The sequence below is a fragment of the Pagrus pagrus genome, assembly GCF_965226575.1.
Source record: "Pagrus pagrus genome assembly, chromosome: 12".
NCBI lineage: Eukaryota > Metazoa > Chordata > Actinopteri > Spariformes > Sparidae > Pagrus > Pagrus pagrus.
The window spans coordinates 22,414,029-22,434,367 of record NC_140196.1 but is presented as its reverse complement, the minus strand read 5'-3'; the positions used below and the strand labels follow the sequence as shown (position 1 = coordinate 22,434,367).

General features: G+C 42.0%; 2 protein-coding genes across 3 annotated transcripts; one reads left to right on the top strand and one right to left on the bottom strand.

Moving 5' to 3' along the window:
• Window positions 1-777: 777 nt before the first annotated feature.
• Window positions 778-6,930, top strand: LOC311267247 (sentrin-specific protease 5-like). The gene is made up of 10 exons (XM_084370202.1): window positions 778-978; window positions 2,111-3,152; window positions 3,237-3,342; window positions 3,742-3,889; window positions 3,985-4,032; window positions 4,478-4,555; window positions 5,102-5,239; window positions 5,348-5,431; window positions 6,060-6,110; window positions 6,222-6,930. Exons 2-10 carry the CDS (start codon window positions 2,423-2,425, stop codon window positions 6,336-6,338), a joined length of 1,500 nt encoding a protein of 499 aa, XP_084226328.1. The 5' UTR covers window positions 778-978; window positions 2,111-2,422; the 3' UTR covers window positions 6,339-6,930.
• On the bottom strand, window positions 6,927-20,324 carry LOC311267245 (protein crumbs homolog 1-like). Of its 2 annotated transcripts, none has more exons than XM_084370199.1 (9): window positions 20,253-20,324; window positions 16,826-17,016; window positions 15,178-16,143; window positions 12,571-13,121; window positions 12,271-12,436; window positions 10,198-11,116; window positions 9,790-9,831; window positions 9,554-9,676; window positions 6,927-8,442 (listed from the first exon to the last, which is right to left on the bottom strand). In XM_084370199.1, the coding sequence occupies exons 2-9, from the start codon at window positions 16,872-16,874 to the stop codon at window positions 8,190-8,192; spliced, it is 3,069 nt and encodes a 1,022-aa protein (XP_084226325.1). In that variant the 5' UTR covers window positions 16,875-17,016; window positions 20,253-20,324; the 3' UTR covers window positions 6,927-8,189. The 2 variants fall into 2 exon arrangements, with proteins under 2 accessions (XP_084226325.1, XP_084226326.1); XM_084370200.1 differs by lacking the exon at window positions 20,253-20,324 and adding an exon at window positions 19,398-19,480.
• Between the last annotated feature and the right edge of the window lie 15 nt (window positions 20,325-20,339).

The following is a 20,339-nucleotide window of genomic DNA, read 5'->3' as shown; positions in this document are numbered from 1 at the left end:
AAAGAAACAGCTAATTGAATATTTGCAGAGTATGGATTTTTGTTGAACAACAAAGTAAAAAAAAAATTCCGGTGTGACATTGCTAAATAATGAAACCAAATGAGGAGATTTTCTTTTTTACTGGAACTAATTAATGTCATTGTCGATCTGAATTTATAACATAAAATAAAAAAGAGAAAAAAAATGTAGTCCAAATTCTACATATTTTTCTCTGTAAAATCGGATTGGTCGGTGCAAGGGTGACACGGTGGTCTTTGAAGGTGCAATATGTGAGAATTTAACTTGAAAACATTCAAAAACGTACCAAAATTGTTAACATAATGTGAAGAAATAACAGTTTTGACATTATGACTCCTACATATTGTGTTGTAGAGACTTCTTAGCAGTTCAGGACGACCTTGATTCTATCCATGTGAAAGTTTGAGTTATTTTACAAGAAAGTTTTGGAGAAAATTAATAATAAAGTCAGATATTTGAGTTTTGATTTGAGGAGATGTTTGTCAAAGTTGAAAAATATGGAAATTTTAAATGCATAACGTAACTTGAGCTGACTTTCCCTTTAATGTTCTATTACTGAAACGGTTTTATGTAAACTGGAATATTTTGCGACCTTAGACTCAACAAAAGCGCCCTTTAATGGTTTATTTTAATATGATGTCATAATGCGAATCGTCTGTCCTTTTGGGCCGCTCCGAGCACCCGTACCGTAACAGCCAGAATAGACGCGCATCAAAATCCGTAGCAGCGGCCGGGCTCGACGGCGCGACCGCGGTGAGAGTGACGCATTTCACACGCGACTCCCAATGTGGAGTGGATTGTATACATGATGCCGCAGGTCGAGGGGGTGAGACAGCGAAACATCGCGTCTTAAATAAAAAGTGCGTTAATTTTCCAGAAGAGGAGACATGGGCACTGTTAGACCTTCGTCACAGAGTTCATCCCACTCCGGAGGTTCAGTGCGGCAGCGGGGCAGAGACGGTAAGACAGGAGTTATGGCTACTTCCAGTTGTTGTGGCAGTAATTTATGTTAGCTACTTTAGCAAAGGGTCTGTGCATGGAAACACGTGTCAAGAAGAAATCCTGCCAGACTGTGAGTCGTGTGTGGTTTGAAAGCCCGAGGGAAATCAAATATTAATGCTTGTATACTTAACTGCGTGGGGCATGCTCAAACATAGTAAGGTTTGAAACTGTTATGAAAATACAATGAATATTATCTTAAAATGATGCTCACACCTGCGAATGTACTTGTTACTAAGTCATCCTTAAAGTCGCAAAACAACAATATAAAAATACTTATTTCCAGGTAAAAATCCTGAATTTAAATATATAGTTATGTAAGACGCAAAAATGTTTCTTAAAGGTGCAATATGTAAGAATTGGACATATGTCGAATTCATCCTCAAAACAACTAAGTGGCTGAGTAAACACTTACTGCTGCTAACTGTAGCTGCCGGTAGCTAGTTAGCTCAGTTAGCGATGCAGCTAGTGGTCGGGACTGTGAACTCAGCACTGGGGGAGTGTGGGTGTTTACATCGCTAGCAAGGGAGCTGTGGGCTAGCTGGTTAGCGTGCCAGCTTCAGCAGATATCTCTGCAACACAATATTAATCTATTAATAATAATGATATACAATATTAATTATTTTATTTCACATTCTGTTGATAATATTATTTTTGAATGTGTTTAACTCGAATTCTTATAAAGAAAAAGGATTCAATAAAACAACAAAACCATAAAAACAGCAAAAGGAGGACAAACAAAACAAATAAAAGCATAAAGATTACAACACTAGACAGCAGCAGGTGAGACAAAAAATTTTAAAGGCGTCAACAGAGACAGCATAACAGTCTGCAAGCAGTGTAAACCCCAACACTCCCCTGGTTGTCTGGCTAGCTGCACTGCTAACTGAGCTAACTAGCTAACAGTAACTCCATTTTTTTGAATAATTTTGATCTTTTATCTTTGTTTAATTCAGGTTTTACTCATCTTGTCACACTGCATAATACCATCCGTTGTCTCTATATTTATATCTGTAATTGCCACTGTAGGACTCGCTTTTCATTGTGATGAAAATATGTACGAGCATAATAACAAATCTATTCTTGATTGCAGCAAATGTGTGGACTGTGCCTTACTCTACTGAGGAAGCCACCAGAAGCGGAAGCAAACACGAGGACAGCTAAGTAATCTATGAGAAGTCTACACTGGCTGGCTGAGTAGCTGACCGGATGTATCAACGGTGAGTTCAATCTGAACCAGCATTTAGAGACGGTGGACCACGACCTGGAAAATGTGAATCACCCTGTCAGAAAGAAGACTGATAAAATCCAGATTGGGCACCGCTGCGTATGAGATTTCTGACTTATTCCCACAACTCCATGCTCTCGTGTGACCTTTCATCGCTCACCTTGATCAAGCTCCACGATGCACCAAGCACAAAACCACCGGCGCAAATACTTGAAGTGGAAAAAAGGATTCATGTCTTCAGTCAAAGGGGTTTCTCATCTCTCCCGACGAGCCAAGAGACGCTTGTATTGTAAATTACAGCTTTGGATGTGGCGGAAGCGGAGAGAGAAATGCCGTTTTTGGATATTGAGAGCAAAGAAACGAGCATGTGGGATAAACTCCGGCTCGTTCCTCAGCGTGAAGTCACAGAAAAATAAAAGCAAAGTTGTGCCATCGCCTGGATGTGATACCGGAGGCTCAGAGGATACGCTTACAAGGCAGAATTGCCCGCTGAAGCAGTGTGAATCTGTCAGTCTGTCAGACACGTTCCTTGCCTCCAGGCCCTTGCAGAACCAGGTCACGGACACAACTGTTTCTGTGGGTAACGTCTCTGTGCCAACGGCGACGGTGCCGTCTCAAAAAACAGAAACTTTAACGCAGCTTGGTGAAATAAACGACTCTTTAAAACACATGGTCAAACCTCGGTTGAGTAGAGACAGTGATGCACGTGGGTTAACGACACATTTTATAAAACCAAGGACACTAGCGGAAAGGCTGGAGGTCGACGCCCCATCGGGACAGTTGACTGCTGTCCCTCCAGGTCACGACCAGTCTGCACACAGAGCTGCTGTTGACAGAATCACCAGTAAAAAGTCGGCGTCCTCTCAAAGTGATGTCAGCCTTAAAGTACTGACGAAAGACATCCATGGTAGATCTTTTTTTCACATTTTATCATTTCTTTGGTTTATATTTCACAGCTGTTTGAGGTGACACTGTTTGCATGTTTCTCTAGAATTCCTTGATGACTTTTACAGAAGTTACGGCAGTTTCATCCCGCTACAAAAGAGCGACGTGTTGAGACACCTGAAGAGGAGGTTTAATGCTGATTTCATCGACAGGTACATCTTTGTCAGAAATCCAAATAAGATGTCAAATAATGTCAAATAGCTTCTAGGTTCCAGCTTCTTAAATTTGAGGATTTCTGCTTCTCTTTGTCTTTTGTGATCGTAAATGAAAAGTCTTTGGATTTTGGACTCTTGGTTGGACAAAAGAAAGAATTTGAAGCCGTCTCTTCAGAGCATTTATCACAAATGTTTTGACATTTTTTTTAGACTCATCGATTAATCATGAAAATAATTGTTAGTTGCAGCCAAATCTAAATGAATCTTGAATCACTTGACGATTTAAAACCTCTTAACTGAGCAGCAGTAATCTTTAAAGGTTGTGTGTTTATCGGTGGAGCATTCAGAATGTTACCTGTTATGATCTTAATGTATATTTCTTTTCTTCCCGTGCAGGAAAAACATCATCTTCCCAGAAGTTACCAAACACCGAGCTGCGATCATTCAGAAACCTGTTCCCTCTTTCCGGGTGGCCTACAAGAAGCACACACTGGCACTGGATGACCTCTCCACACTGGCAGATCAGAACTGGCTCAACGACCAGGTTATTATACAACATGGCGAGAACTTCAGATTTCTGTGACGAACAGAAGCCTGAATCTTTATGCTAAGTGTATCTATGTCTTGTTTCTGCTTAAGGTCATGAACATGTATGGAGAATTGATAATGGAATCTGCCCATCACAAGGTAAACTTAAGTGCTGTGTAGATAACAAACTTCTTTTTCTTATCTTGTTATATCTGGAACACTAGATGAGTGAAAGATTATTTAGATATTGCAAGTAGTTAAAGATATAGTTTGACTTTTGCATTGACATTTTGGGAGATTCGCATATTCGCTTTCTTGACACAAGTTTGATGAGATTGATGTCTGAATGCTAAATATGTAGCTACAGGCAGTTAGCTCAGCATAAAGAGTGGAAACAGGGGGAACAGCTAGTCTGACTATGTCCAAAGGTAACAATATCCACCTACCAGTTCATCTAAAAGAGCTCTAAAGTTCACTAATTAACATATTATACATCAGGATATGTCCACAACTATTTGCCTGTAATCTAGATTGTGTCACTGTTTCTTGAACTCTATTTTAGCTTTATAACTAGTTTTGTAATTTTTTAATTCTCCACTTTTAGGTCCATTTTCTCAACAGCTTCTTCCACAGGCAGCTCATGACTAAAGGATATGATGGTGTTAAGAGATGGACAAAGCAGGTGAGGTCCAAGATGGGTGTACTGTGATCCTTTATTTGTTTATATTATATATTGCTGTTCTCATGCATAGATTGGGAAAAAGATAAATACACTTTTAAAGGTGCACTATGTAGTTTTAGGGGAAGAGAAAGAGAGAAAGGTCTTCCTTGACTGACTTTTTGTTAAGTTTAACAAACTAAATAAACAAACTCTTTGTTTTCATGACTGAATCAACAAACTGACCTTAAAGGACAACACAATTTCATACTGTTTTACTTTGTTTATACGTGGTGGACCCTGCCACCTCTCTAGCTTCAAACAGTGTTCTGGGACCTTATTTTCCTCTGAGAACAGCTTGTTTATTCAGTTATGGAAAGAATAAATATTTCTGAGTTCTTATTATTACCTCATTAATATTGTAAATATTGAATGCTGATTTGAATTTCTTCTCCAAAACGTCATTATGCCCCTTTAAACACACATAATTAAATTATCACGAGACGAGACTAACCTGAGAAGTAAAGAGAAAGCACAGTGTGTACCTCTAACCCCGTGTTTTTTGCACAGGTGGATTTGTTTTCCAAGAATTTGCTTTTGGTGCCCATCCACCTGGAGGTTCACTGGTGTCTGGTCACAGCTGACAATGTTAAAAAGAAGATCTGCATTTACGACTCTCAAGGGAATGGACTCCAAAAGGTTGCAAGGGTAACGGCAGATTTCATGTATTTTTTTGTCATACACGTCTTTAGTTACTTTTACTTTAGTAATTGTCACTTCTTTATACTGTGTTTTTCTTCTGTTTGCTTGCCATAGAACATCCTGAAATACTTGATGACGGAAGCAAAGGAGAAGAAGCAAACAGCTTTTGAAAGTGGCTGGACGGTGTCATTTGATGAGGTATGCACAGTTGATGTAACAGCCTGTAATGACAGACTACAAAAAACAGTCCCTGTTTTGTTCTTTTACGCCACTCGTTACAGAAAAATAATGTCAAAAATAAACTCACGGCTGTGTCTCAGTCTATCGCAGCCCTCAAATCATAACTTAAGAAATCCTACTAAACCTGTGAACTTTGCTCCTCAATCAGTACTTGTCTTGTCATGCCTGTAGAACCAATCAGTGTTTGTTACATGTTTGTAAGACTTCTACAACCGAATAGTATCAGCGTTAACTTCTCCGACAGGCTAACATCAGTGTTCAGTCTTGAATTTAGGACAGGGTCTATCCTGGGTCTCCATCCTAACTTAGGAAATTCTTCAGTTGGGATGTTTCTTAAAGCCTTATTCTTATCCTAAGAAAAGATGGGACTTTTTCCTAAGTGCAGTTGGAAATATGTTTCTGTAATACCAAAAATCCACAATGTTATCCTAAACTCAGATGAGGTAGGATTTCAGACTGAGGAAGTTTCTGTGAAGAGGGCCCAGATGTGTATGAGGCCACATGCGGCAAAAAGCCTCACCTGCTGGAGTTTCACCCAACACACTGACTCACATGGTGTCTTGTCTCCCCCTGCTGTCCTTCACAGAAAATCCCACAGCAGACCAATGAGAACGACTGTGGAGTTTTCGTCTTGGAGGTACCAACATGTTTTCACATATACATATACATGACTTCAACCATTAATCATGTCTGAATGTTTGAGCTGTTCACCCACTACATAATGACTCTGTTTCGTTCTCCCTCACAGTATTCGAGATGCCTCGCCCTGGGCAAACCTCTGCAGTTTTCACAGAAGGACATACCAAAGATACGCAAGAGGATCTACAAAGAGCTCTGTGACTGTAAGCTCCATGATCAGGGCTGACCAGTGTCTTACAGTCGTATGTATGTAGTGCTTCTGATTAGTGTAGGAAATGAACAGTCCACACTTGTCTCTGTGTGGAGCTTCATTAGCAGCTCTACAACAGCCTTACAGCACCATGAGTGCTAGAAGTGACCCGAGTAGGAGTCTTTTCTATCAGGTGCACTGTTCATACTGAGTCATAACCCTTGTATGATTACTGTATTTATATGATGAATATTTAATCAGGCATGTTATTAAATTGACTCGTGTTTACACATACACGGTGCACCAACAGAGCCTTACTTAACAGACTGCCTGTCGAAACCGGATCTGTCACGGTCCACATGTCTGTCTTCAGATGTTATTCTCTGTTAACATTTCTGCACACCTTATTTGCACATTATAGAAGTCTAATTTTGCATCCTTGGACATTTGTTTGCATCATAGTTTACCTGTTTGTTTAGATGATTAAATAGAAGCTGTGTGTATTTTGTTAAGAAAATTAAGTTCTGTGAACTGGAATCATTGTCCAAATTATTATTTTTTTGTTTGTTGTGTATACAAATATGTGTATATACAGTTTTAAATAAAAGCAGACCGTTTCCAAACATTTCACCAAGTTTATTTTCTGTTTTCATGGTACAGATCAGGTTCTGTATGCACTGCATGCAGAATAGCCTTCGTCAAGTTATATAAGGTACACACACACTCGTAAATACACAACTTCCTTTCTATAGATGTATACATACAGATATGTATTTCATCAATATCCAGGAGATTATAACTGTATGAAAGTGTGTCCCTGAACAGTTATAAAAGGAACACTGATTTGAAAGCAAGTGTAAATTTAAGGCACACGACAAACTAATGTATGGTTTTCAGTATGAGAACCAGATGTATAAATATACTGCAATACATATGGTTTAATATTACCAAACAAATCTGTTCACAACAGACAGACTTCTATTAAAGATGTGTCGGTACACTAAACGTAATGAAATACAGTGCCACACGTATTGTACATTTATTGCAACGTGCTCCTTTGTAGAGCTGAGATCAGAAAAATTATCCAGGGTGTGACTAAAAAAGAAAACAATAAAAGGGGCACAACTTTCTGACTCCTATAAAAAAAACATAGCCTCTTGGTTGCTAAGAAAACTGTTCACTTTGTTTCTGCATGGATGATCTAGTTAATACTGTGCTAGACAGCACATTTAAAGTTGATAAACACCTGTTTTATCAACCTCAATCACAAGAGGCCACAAAAGAGCTTCCCTTCACCACTGAGACCATCATGGTAGATGTATGGATGGATAATCTGTGAGGATGTAGCCCCTGAATTTGGACACAGCTACAGACTGGCTCATGTGCAGGTTAAAGGTGCATTATGTAAGAATTTGCCACCTGTTGAACTCATACTCCAAACAAACAGGGGGCAGCATATCACCACTGTAGCCACAAACTGCTGCTAACTGTAGCTGCCCTCAGTTAGTTAGCTCAGTTAACCAATCAGCCAGTGGTTGTATTGGCAGACTCTGCCCAGACAGGGAGCTCGGAGAGTGTTTGTGTTGTTTAATATCAGTCTATCACCCTACAAAGTGGCTAGGGGCTAGCTGGTTAGCATGCTAACTTCAATAGATATATCTGCAACATAACAGACATCTTTTACATAATTTCAAAACTGATTTCTTTACCTTTCTGTTGAATATTTTAGTTAATTTTGGGATGTTGCAACATATTGCACCTTTAATGATGAAATATTACATCAGTTTGGAGCACTAAATTAAATGCTACATTTATTCAAATGTAATCTGGTGTGACCCTCCACCTCGACCGTGTTAAGTCAAGGGATCATAACGGACATGGAAAGACCTAATCGTTGACGTGGAATCCCCACTCGATTTCTGGCTCATCGTCGAGGCGTATCACAAGGTAGGACACCAGCTGGAAGAGGTTCTGCCACAAGCCCAAGAAGAGGTACAAGTAGAAGTCGCTGACGTCCATTTGGCAGTGTACACCTGAGTAATTCATATCACACACACACTCAAAACTGTTCACGTAGTTGACACAGAAGCCTCCGTTCATGCACGGGTTCGAGGCACATTCATCCACATCCTTCTCACACCTGGAAGGAAAAGGAAGGACAGAATTAAAAAACAAAAACAAGGAAACAGCATGTAAAACATTAGTGTGGAACACAGATTTTATCTGCCTCAAGGATGCACATTGGTAGTAAGTAAGCTGCAGAGACAAGCATCAGCTTTTAAGTTGATTTATTGGCACACATTGCCTTTATTACCTTCGCCAAGGAGTTTATGTTTTCAGCTGTGTCTGTTTGTTTGTTGGTTGGTTTGTGAGCAGGATTACAGAAAAACTACTGAACAGATTTCCACTAAACTCTGTTGGCGGATGGTTCTCAGCCCTGAATAGACCCCATTCACTTTCTGTGTGGATCCAGGAATTTTTTCTCACTTTCTTCAACATTGCAAGACAGGGTGTTTTTTCAACCTTTTTGTTAGTTTCTCAGGGAATAATGCATGGATCTTGATGGAAAGAAAAGCAGATTTAAGTGGCTGGTGTCTATGAGTGAGTACAATGTGGTGCAGATCATAGACCAAAGAAGAACTGGCCCTCTAGTAGCAACACTGTTTGTACCACATGCACATGTACCAGACACCAAGAAACGTAAGCGTTCATTTGGAGTTGCGCTTCTAGCCACCTGATCAATTTAATCCAAGTAGTTACTCTTTTTATAGCTCTGCTTTAGGTCTCAACTTCCTCTTTAGAAAAATATTTTGCTTTTTAGCTGTTAAAAGCTTCACTTTGTTCACCAGCTAGTTGCTAACTTTGTCTGTTTGCAGTTTGCTGCTGGGCAGACAGTGCACAAAACAGCTCACTGTTGCACCTTAAAACAAAAACTGATGAGACTGAACCAAAACAGTCCAGTCACAGGCTGTAAAACCAAAACAAAAAGCTGAAAGACACTAAAACTACAAGTTTCATACTTTTTTTTGTGAATTCAGGCATCACCCTTTCCATTTCATGTAACAGTTTGAGCTATGTTTAATGACAATTATGCCAACAAATAACTCCAATTAATTTCATGTAAAATAAAATCTAAATCGCCCCGTCTGGTTATTGAATGAACCCAATGGGTGCTGCCCCCCAGGGTTGAGAAACACTTGGGGTCACACCCTACGGGCAAAGAGGATTAGATGTCATTATGCATGTCCTACCACTGTCCTGTGAAGCCAGGCAGACAGAAACAGGTGTTGTCTGCTTCAGAGCAATTCCCTCCATTAAAGCAGCTGTAGTTCCATCTCGTACCCATGCATGTCGACACAGGCAGCTGAGGACGTCTAAAAGACAAGAAGAACAAAGGAAATGTCAATGTCCTCCTGTTTGGCACCGGTAGATTTATTATTAAGTTCAAAATGTGTTTATTTTTCATTGCTTGTGTAGATGCACTTACGGGTTGATCTCAATGTACCAGGGGATGTCAGGAATTTTTTCACTGCAAGAGACCAGTTTGTAAATCAGTTAAACTCAGAGGTTATTATTCATTATTATACAACTCAACTGACTGCACAGCTTATAATGCAACACAATGAAAGTAGACCGACTACTTATGTGTATTGGCAGATAATGGACTGGTATTAAAGGAAAAGTTCGCACAAAAATGAAAATTCAGTCATTATCTGTTCACCCTCATGCTGATGTAAAAGACTAACATTTCTGGAGCTTCACAGCAAAACAGCGTTGAAGCGTTCTCCTAAACAACTGAGGTAGATGGGGACTTCTCCAGCCTAACATTACCTATCGCCCCTGGGTGTATGCTACCGTAAGTTTGTTATTACAGAAATGTTGTGGAAGAACTCACTCGCAGTATTGGCCTGTCAGGTTATGAGGACAGAGGCACGCGTAGCTCTTGAAACCTTTGAGGCACGTGGCGCCGTTGCTGCAATTGCTGCTTTCACACATGTCAGCTTCCACCTCGCACTGTTCACCACTGTACCCCAGCTCACACACACATCTGAACCCCCCCGGCAGGTTGATGCAGTTTCCGTAGATGCAGGGGCTGGAGATGCAGGCGTTTGTTGGCTCTTGACAAAGGGGCCCAGTCCACTCTGAGGGACAAGTGCAGTGATGCAGGTCAAACAGGTCCTCACACACACCCTCGTTCTTACAAGGGTCGGGTGCACACACACTTGTTCCGTAGCAGCCGTATTGTGGGGTGGCATCGCTGTTTATCCTCACAAACTGCTCCTCCTGAGGTCTGGGGAGGTTTAGCTCTGTGTTGTGATGGAAGGGAAGAGAAAGGCCTCCGATCTCCACCGGCCCCAAACAGCCAGACAGCTTCCCTCCAGCGTCTAGGCTCAGTCCCCCCAGGAAGATGTCTGCTCCCTCCCTGAGAAAATCCAGGTCCCCCGCAGCTGTTTTGGACACGCTTAGCTCCTCCTTGCCTCCATCCACAGCCATGATCCACCTGGAGGTCGGGAGTGCATGGTTCTCCATGCTGAGCTCCACAGTATGCCACTCTCCGTCACTGACTGGACCCTGGCTTTCAAGTGTCACCTTGTGGGAATCCTTGCTAGCCCCAGCCTGGAGCTCCATGACCAAATGAGAGTCCATGAGGGAGACAGCGAGGTAGTCTGAGTCCTTTTGTGCATGAAGAAAGGTGGCGGCCGCCTGTCTTGAGCGGAAGCTGAAGAAGACGCTGCTGAGGCTGTGCTTAATCTTCCCATTGCTGCGGTAGAGCAAAATGCTGCTTTCAACCCGAAATGTCACGTTTGACAAACCTGGAGAAGAGAAATGGACATGACAACAATGAAATGTTACTATTTACTGTAGTGTTTCCATTAATCGAGTGAATTGGAAGTGAAGAAATTCTGATTTAGCACACGACTAACTTGAGCTCTTTTATTTTCCCAAATTTTATTGGACCAAATGGCTCAAATTATGATAATTATCATTTCGCAGGGGTTATGACGCACAAAACAAATGATAATCCACTGTTTTACTTCTTTCTCAATGTAAGCTAATGAAAAAAGCCGCTCTTCCTGGAGGCTTGGTTACACGTAGCGACAGGGAATTTGAAAACATTAACGCGCAGATAGCTGAAGGAAGGAAAATGGTGCCTGCAATAGGTGCCAAATGGCAGGCTTAAACCAACTAAGCCAGGATACTTAATACAGGCACTGGTGGACTCAGGCCCCCTTGGTGCCCCCATTTTTGAAAAAACTTGGCACAAGTTTCCTCTTGGATACCCCTTTGGTAGATAAAACATGATAAAGTGCCCTCTAAATTGCCCCTCCGGTGAAGAAAATGTGATGAAGTGCCCTCGCTTCACTACCAATATATCACGTCTTTCTGTGCGCTGTGGTGCCCTTTTTATTTTCTTTACCCCTGCCCCTCAAACATCCTGTGTCCGCCACTGCTTGACGGTATGACAGACACACGAAGAAAGGCTTCGATTGGCAGCTACACTCTGGATCATGGGCTCCCCCCCTTTTCTTTTTGTGAACATGTGACACCTCCAGGAAGACTTGTCATCATAAGGTTCCTCAGGCATGTGGCGGTAGACTTAATCTGAGCGGGGATTACCACGTCTTAGAGGAATCCTGTGTCGGATCCCTGCCTCAACTGTGTTCCCTTCTGTAATCAGCCACACTGTAATTAATCAGTGCCTGCACCGGTGAGTGCACTGCAGACAGTCCCTTCAGTGGATACACAGCAGGAGCAGAAATGGGCTAGTATGAAAGACTTGCACATTAACTGTGAATCCTTTTTTGTGGCAATGTTTTTTACCTGTAAACCGGTAATAGCAGTGTGGCTGCAAACAAAATACACTATTAATAGCATAGATCCTCTGTCCTTGGCCATTCTTAGAGAGTCTCTGAGACTCTTTTACACCACGGTCATGTACAACAGCTCCTCATCTCAGGACACTCACACTCAAAGCCCTGTGAGCGGGGTTGACAAACAGCGGTGGCGGGACAGGGAGACAGCTCGCACCATTTCACCTCCTCACAGCGCCTCCCTGCAGTGTTGGGGGGGCAGTTGCAGATGAAATCATCCCACATGGAGTAACACACTCCCCCGTTGAGACAGGGGTTGACCTAGAGAAGAGAAAACAGCCAAGATAAATCAAATTCAGCCTCCTGTCAGCTCCACATTGTCCTCAGTCGCTGTAAATGACGAGGAATGAAATTAAAGGCGGTATAATGAACACGACAGCACTGATATAACTCACAGCACAGGCGTTGTCACTGCTGCATCCCTCTGCAATGTTGACAAGTTGCTCCAGGCTGTATGATTCCACTGGAGTTGCGATGGGATAGAACTGCAGCCGCTTGCTGTTAATCCTCAGATCCTGGACACATCCCTTGAAGTAGCCGCCGAACGAGGCAGAGGCCCTTGAGTCTGGCAGCCCCCCAACGAAAACCAGATCCCCAGGGTGGGCCTGGATGGGCCTGATGTGCATAGAGCCCTGGTTCTGAGCTGACTGGAACAAGACAGCTTCCGTTGCATCCAGCTTCACAGTCACCAGATGGAAATGGCCGTCATTAACGACAGCCCGGCCACGGAGGGTCTCAAAGTTGTTGACCTGAACTTTGACCCGGCCCTCTTCCAGCAATAAGCGCAGATACTGGCTGGTGCTGTTGGCCATGATGAGGAGCAGCCCGCTGGACTGTCTGGTGCGAATGAACATGGATATACTCGCAGTATCACCTGGGTCATTATCCAGTGAGAAGACAGCAAAACTCTCCAAGTCATTGCTCCCAAATCTCGCAGTGATATACTCTGCATGGGAGGAAAGAGAAAAAGCCATGACTTAAAGGTGCATGATGCAGTTTTGGGGAAGAATTTTTAATCAGACGAGAAAGATCTTCACTGACTCATGTTTTATGCCTAAACAAATTAAATAAACAAACTCTTTGTTTACATGACTGAATAAACAAACTGACCTTAAAGGACAACACAATTTCATACTGTTGAACTTTGTTTATATGTGGCGGACCCTGCCACCTATCCAGCTTCAAACAGTGTTCTGGGACCTTATTTTCCTCTGAGAACAGCTTGTTTATTCCATTAGAACAACATTATTTTGAGTTTGTATTATTACCTCATTAATATTGCAAATTTAGTTTGAATTACTTCTCCAAAACTGTGTACTACCCCTTTAAACAGAATCTGATGAAAAGCAGACATAGTATTTCAGTGTTATTATTTTAAAGTTAGATGTGATTCCACTCTCACCTTGCAGCCAAATATTGATCTTCTCATCCATCTTTTTGCCAGAAAGCAGATAAACGTATTCCAAAAATGTCAAACTGTTCCTTCAGGTGCTTACAACGTTTTATTTATGCTATGGACCATAAGCTATTCATTATGCACTATTTCTAGCGTGCTCTCTGTTCCTTGAAATGGATGACGCTGCTGAGGATACCAACTAACGAAAATAGCTCTGCATGGCGTGAATCCAGACTCCCTGATCTGTCAAAGTGGAGCGTTCCAGGTGAGCTACTGAAACCCACGTTTTTTAAATCCTCGGCCCAGGTGTTGCTGAATGCCTCCTACTTATAAGTCTGAGCTAATTCTACCAGGACTAAGCTCCTTTAAAGTCTACTGACTAACTTTATCATCCTGCAGGGAGGCTCTCTTTAGAAACACTGAGATTTCTGCAGTGACACGACATTGACTTTGAACTTAGCTTGACCTGTACCTGTTATACAGCATATAATTCTGTCTAGAAGAGTTAAAATGCTGCAATTAATGAAAATAAATATTCCACACATATATAGCATTTAACGGCCACAACATTTCAAGGTATGTTCATGCAGTGAGGCATTCATTTTTAATGCAAATCGAATCCTCATTTAAATGAAACCTACACTTTTAGAGCAATATGCAAGTCGAACGCATCCAACCGAACCTTAAAGGATAAGTTCACCCAAAAATGAAAATTCAGTCATTATCTACTCACCCTCCAATCAGATGGAAAGCCCAGTGATTTTTTTTGTAGTTAAAAAACAAACACATTTCTGGAGCTTCACAGCAAAACAGCATCGTAGCATTCTCCTAAACAACTGAAGTAGATGTTTTAAAACATGAAAAACAACCAATATAATTCATATATTTACACCCTTGATGTGCAGCTAAGCTTGTGCACCCAATTCAGACGAGGTGCGCGCTAACTCTCTTAAGTAGGCAGCTACAGTGAAGATTTTAAGTTTGAAAATGGTCTAAATAAAAACGTCTTTTCAAATCAATTTGGGACGAAGGTGCTCATGAAGACTTGGATCACGCCGGACAAGCTGTATGGAGCCATTTTTTTTTTTTTTCCAGTTGTTTTAAAGGTTTTAAATCAGGTCCCCATTTACTTCAGTTGTTTAGGAGAATACTGCAACACTGTTTTGCTGTGAAGCTCTGAAAAAGTCTTGTGGACTACTAAACTCCGCCCGACTTTCCATCTGAATGAAGGCGAGAAGATAATGACTGAATTTTAATTTTGGGTGAACTTTAATCATCGCGGCGTCTGATCGGGAAACAGTTTTATTTTTTCAACCGTGACAAACGATGGCCGCATTAGATCTTCTGGAGGGGAAGTGTTAAAGGTCCAGTGTGCAAGATTTAGTGGCATCCAGTGGAGGGGTTGCAGAATGCAGCCAACTGAACACCCCTCGTCAATCCCACACACTGGACCTTTAAGGGGTTGTCTTTCTTGGCAGCTGTGCTTTTCTGAGAGGAAAAAGGAAGAATGGGTGTAGTGGTTGGATGAATTAAAACACATAATGTCATTTCATTAATATGAATCAGCATGCGGTGGTGTTGTTTACAGAGTGTGTATACATCCTACCCTCTGCACAGTTGCTTCCCTCATGAGGCCTGTGGCACTCACACATGTAGCTCCTCCAGCCCTGGCTCACACAGCGCCCTCGATTCTGACACGGACTGTCATCGCACATGTCTTTGTCGCTGCACCCTGCAGTGACGTTTGCCTGGGCATCTGACTCTTCTACAACAGGCAGCACCAGATGTGAGTCCACGAACACATCTCTGAAGCAGCCCAGAAAAGCATGCGGGCGGTCCCCTTCGTCCACTGCTCTGCCCAAACTCCAGTCCCCCCCCACTGCTCCTATGAAGAGGCTTTGACGAACTGTTCCTGGCTTGGGGAGAGCAGAGGCTCGCTCCAGCAGCTGGACTTCATCGCTGGAGTCTCTGATGCAGCTTCCTTCGGTGCAGAGCAGCCTGATGAGGCTGACCACGCCGCCCAGCGACACTTCCACCGTGTGCCACTGGTTGTTGGACAAGTACTCTGGCAGCTCCTGAACCAGCGTGCTGGAGCCTTGACCTCTCAGGCTGCGGAGGCAGAGGTGCCCATCCATCAGCTCAATGCTGAGGAGCAGGTCGTCCACTCTGCGCTGCAAGAGCGTGCCGACCGGTCGCGCTGATCTGAAGCTGAGGGTCACATTAAGAGGAGCCTCTGGTTCAAGAAGCTGAGTCTCTATGTACATGTAGCCTGGGGACTCAAATGAGAAGACAGTGGGAGTGTGGCATTTAGGCCCTGTGAAGCCATCAAGGCAGATGCATTTATAAGTGTGCTGATCATTGATAAGTAAGGGAGAGCATATTCCTCCATTCTCGCATTGGTTGTCTTCACAGCCTGAAAGTGCAGTTGTGCAGGTCTCTCCCCCATACAGGCGCCCATTTTGGCTCTTCTGGGAGCAAAGGCATCTGAAACCTCCATTGTGGCTCTCACATACGCCACCATTTTGGCATGGCTGCTGTTCACATGCATCGATGTCTTCAGCGGAGAAAGCACCTGGAGAGACAAACACAAACCAAAGTACTTATTTAAACAGTCAAACATTGAACTGCATGCACACTTTAGAGAGTGCACTGTGTAGTTATGGGGAAGAAATTTAATCAGAAGAGAAAGAGCTTCATTGACTGATGTCTTATGTCTAAACAAACTAAATAAACAAACTCTTTGTTTTCATGACTGAATAAACAAGAACAACACAATTTCATTCTCTTTTATTTTGTTTATATGTGGCGGACCCTGCCACCTGTCTAGCTTCAAACATTATTCTGGGGACCTTATTTTCCTCTGAGAACAGCTACTCAGAAAAAATATTTCTGAGTATTATTACCTCATTAATATTGTAAATATTAAAATTCTGAGTTTGAATTTCTTCTCCAAAACTACACAGTTCCCCTTTAAGCCCATGTGTCAGTGAGGGTCAGCAAACATTCACACGTGTGTGGGAGTAAATGACCAACAGAGTAAGGATGAGAGGCACTTTAAAAACTAATAATAATGAATTCAAAGTCATGGCAATCAACAGGAAAGATGAGTCAGATAAACATGCTAATGATTGCATCTTTGAAACAACACATCAGTAGTTATATTGTCTAAGAGATACAATGTTTCTTTTTTACAAGATACAATATTTTTAAATATTAATCATCTGTGATTGCAGTATACATATTGTATACATTACCTGCATAAAGCATCCATAACATCCACACATGCACGATGAATCTCAACATTGTCCTCAACAAGTCCTCCAAATTACAAGCTGTTTGTCAATATCTTCATCCTCACAGACAGGTGGGGAATACTCGTGTGTGCAGCTCCATCTCCAGCTCTGCCCCTCTCTGCATGCATGTGTCCACTGAAATGCTTGGCGCGCTGCAAGCCAGATAGGAGGGATTAAGCTAATGCACTTACAATGTCTTACACATTAAATGTGTTGGCGATGGGAGGAGTTCATCCAGGAGGCTAATTTGGGCAACTCCAAACATTTTTTCTCGACAGAACTCTGATGTACAGTTATATAAGTGACATTTGAAGTCCACCTGATGGAAACAAGAGGATGTGAGAGATTGGGAAAGGATGGTGAACCTCAGCTGAGCAGACGCACAAATTGGAATTCTGTTTCTTTCATTACAAAATCTGTAGAGGGAAATATTCACAAAATTCAACTTTACACAAACACCCTGAAACATGGACACACACATAAAATGCATGTGTGCACATGCACCCACACATGTTGCCTATTAAAGAGCATGTGCTCTGTTGAGGATCGTTTGGCTGCAGCAGTGAGCTGGGCCGAAGCCAAGTCTCTGAAAGAAGTAAACGTAGGCCAGTAGTTCTAATCTGGGAAGTATCTCTCTCATTAAAACGTCGCTGACGTCATCACGAGACCTTTCCCTGAAGAGCCCTGAGAGCATTCAACCTGTTCATTAGTAATACTAATGGCCTTACTGTTCTTTTTAGTGTTACTTGTTTGACAGTTGCTTTGGCTCAGGCACCCACAGTATGTTGTATCCCAAATGTTTGGGCCATGATTCCATAAATGAAATAAAAACAACTATTACATAAAGTTTATCATTATATTAGAGCATATATTTACTTTAAGAAATATGTGTAAAACACACTGTGTTTCATATGGTAGTTATAGGTTTTTAAAACATTCATTCGCAAAATAATTTGTAACTTAAGCTGTCTGACAAATGTAGTGGAATAAAAGGTACAATGTTTTCCTCTGTCCTCCATTCAGGACTTATGTACAAACACAGCAAACATGACCGCAGACTGATCACACCCTGGACACAATCTGTTCCCACTTCTCCCCTCTGGTGGCCACTACAGAGCTCTGTATGACAAAAAAATAAAAATTAGACACAACATCTTCTTCCCACAGGCCCTCACTCTGATGAACAGTTAAATCAGCCATACAGAGTCAATAAACCTGTAACGTTTAAGGAGACCTGTTTTGCTTTTTCTTTTTTGTGTTATATAGGTTCTTGTGCATGTGAAAGGTCCTGAATGTTAAAAACTCTTCACCAAATTCTGCACGAGAGCTCCTCTTTCCCACAGAAAACACTGCACCTGAAGCACCTGAAACACCTCCTCAGTAGTCCCGCCTTTAATTCCTTGACTTGTGGACATCACACTACGTCACACATTTGCATAATTTATGCATAAATTAATGGTAGAAGTGAAGCTAAGTGGAAGCTGAAAACGTGACAGAGCCGACCAGAGAGACGGTGAGCGGTGCTGGCTCAGGCGTGTGTGAGCTGACCAATCAGAGCAGACTTGGTATTCAGGAGGGGGGCTTAAAGTGACAGGAGCTAAAACAGCATTTCAGACAGAGAGCGAATATGGTGCTGCTGCACTGGACAGTATGACAAAACTGATGTGTTTTTTGAACATCAATGATTGTAAACCTATTTTAGTAATAACCCAAAATAAAGTAGTGAACCTGAAAATGAGCATAAAATGTCTCCTTTAAAATATACCTTCAAATTATATATTCACAGCTTAAAATACACACTGTGCTTTAACACGTAGGCCGATGTATCATCCATCTATAAATCCTGCATTTGGTATATGCTGTGTATAGACATGAACTTGGCACACGCATCAGACATGGTGAAAGTGTACACCTGATAGGGGTGTTGTGTGGGGGCGTCGAGGCTTGACCGCGCCCCTAAGGCCCATTTGGTCTACATGCTCGGAAACTGGTAGGCACATATATCACACCCAGACAGAGAAAAAGTAGAAAAAAGGCTCTGGGAGCCACTGCCTAAACCCAACACGAAGTCGGCCGTTTTGAATTTCCTTCTTAATTTTGGTGATTTGTGTAAAGGGCCCTCACACCCCCTCACGTCATGGTGTGCTCCAGCAATATTAATTCAATATTTATTCCTTTGCACTATTTGTATTGGTTTACAATCCGCAGAAAGCTTGACTTGTAGGCCTATGTAGTTATTGTATGTTGTTGGACAGTTTTATCTATAGTTATTTATGCACCTATTTTCCACCTACTTGTATTAATAGGTTAAGTATAGTTTTCACCTAGTTTTGTTCAGCTTTGTAGACGTACTGTATGTTTATTTCTGTCTTGCCTTTAAATTGTTCTGTGTGTAAGTACAATGAGAGTAACTTAAATCTGGTGTCAAATTATACTATACTTAAGTCACTGTGTCTAGTTGCTGCTGTAAAAGACGTTTACATTGTTGCTAGCAGTACATGTAAGGCTGCCATTGGCTTTCAGACTACATTACCCATGATACCCTCGTGTCATGAACCCCCTCGCAAAGTATTCTCGACAACACGTCCTCCTGGTTCACTTCGCGTTCGTCTTTTCGTGCGTTTCGCACAAATTCACCATCACAGGTATCGCGGTTAGCGTTTGTGTCACTGTTTGGTTCGTGTGTATTTCTGTTGACGCCTCCAAACAGCAGCTTCAGAGGACAAAAGCTGAAGCAGCCAATGAGCGAACGGTTTGTTACGGTGTCCGACATTTTTGGTAGGATGCAAAGGTGTGGCGTTAAGGATATTCAGGAAATTATTATTCCTCCGTTTATTTTGCACATTGCTTATGTCAGCTGGAGTGTGTGGCGCTCCGTAAACAAGGCTCGTACCTCTAAGGTAAGATATATATATATATTTTAAACACGTCTCGATACAAAGGTTAATTTCCGGGGTAGCGATAAGGGTCGTTTGTCAACACTCTCCTCGGAGGGGGCCCGCCCGTTAGACTGATAATGTTAGGGGTCCTTGAGGTGGAGAGCGAATTTACAAATACAACCTTCTTGGCGTTGATATTTACAGCAAGACGGCGACTAGCTTAAATACACATACCCGTCAGGCCTGTGTTGTCTATTGACTGCAGTGCATGGCTTATTTCTGTTTCTGAAATATACATGAAACGTTAGCAACAAGCCGCTGTTGCTCATCTTTTCATGCACAGTTTTTTTTTTACATGTATGGTAACTTTTTACCACAATGTCTCCTTCATGACAGCCTCAAGCTGTTATTACCAATGCTGTCTTGTCAAAGTCGGGCATATTTACATGCCAAGCCATTTGTCAGCTTAAATATCACAGTCCTATCAAATTTGGATGTAAACCTCTTACTTGAGAGAGTTCGCACTGATGCAGCTTAAATCTCAGCACTGTTTCTGTTCCTCTGGTTTTCAGGACGGATTCATTGTAGCCCAACAG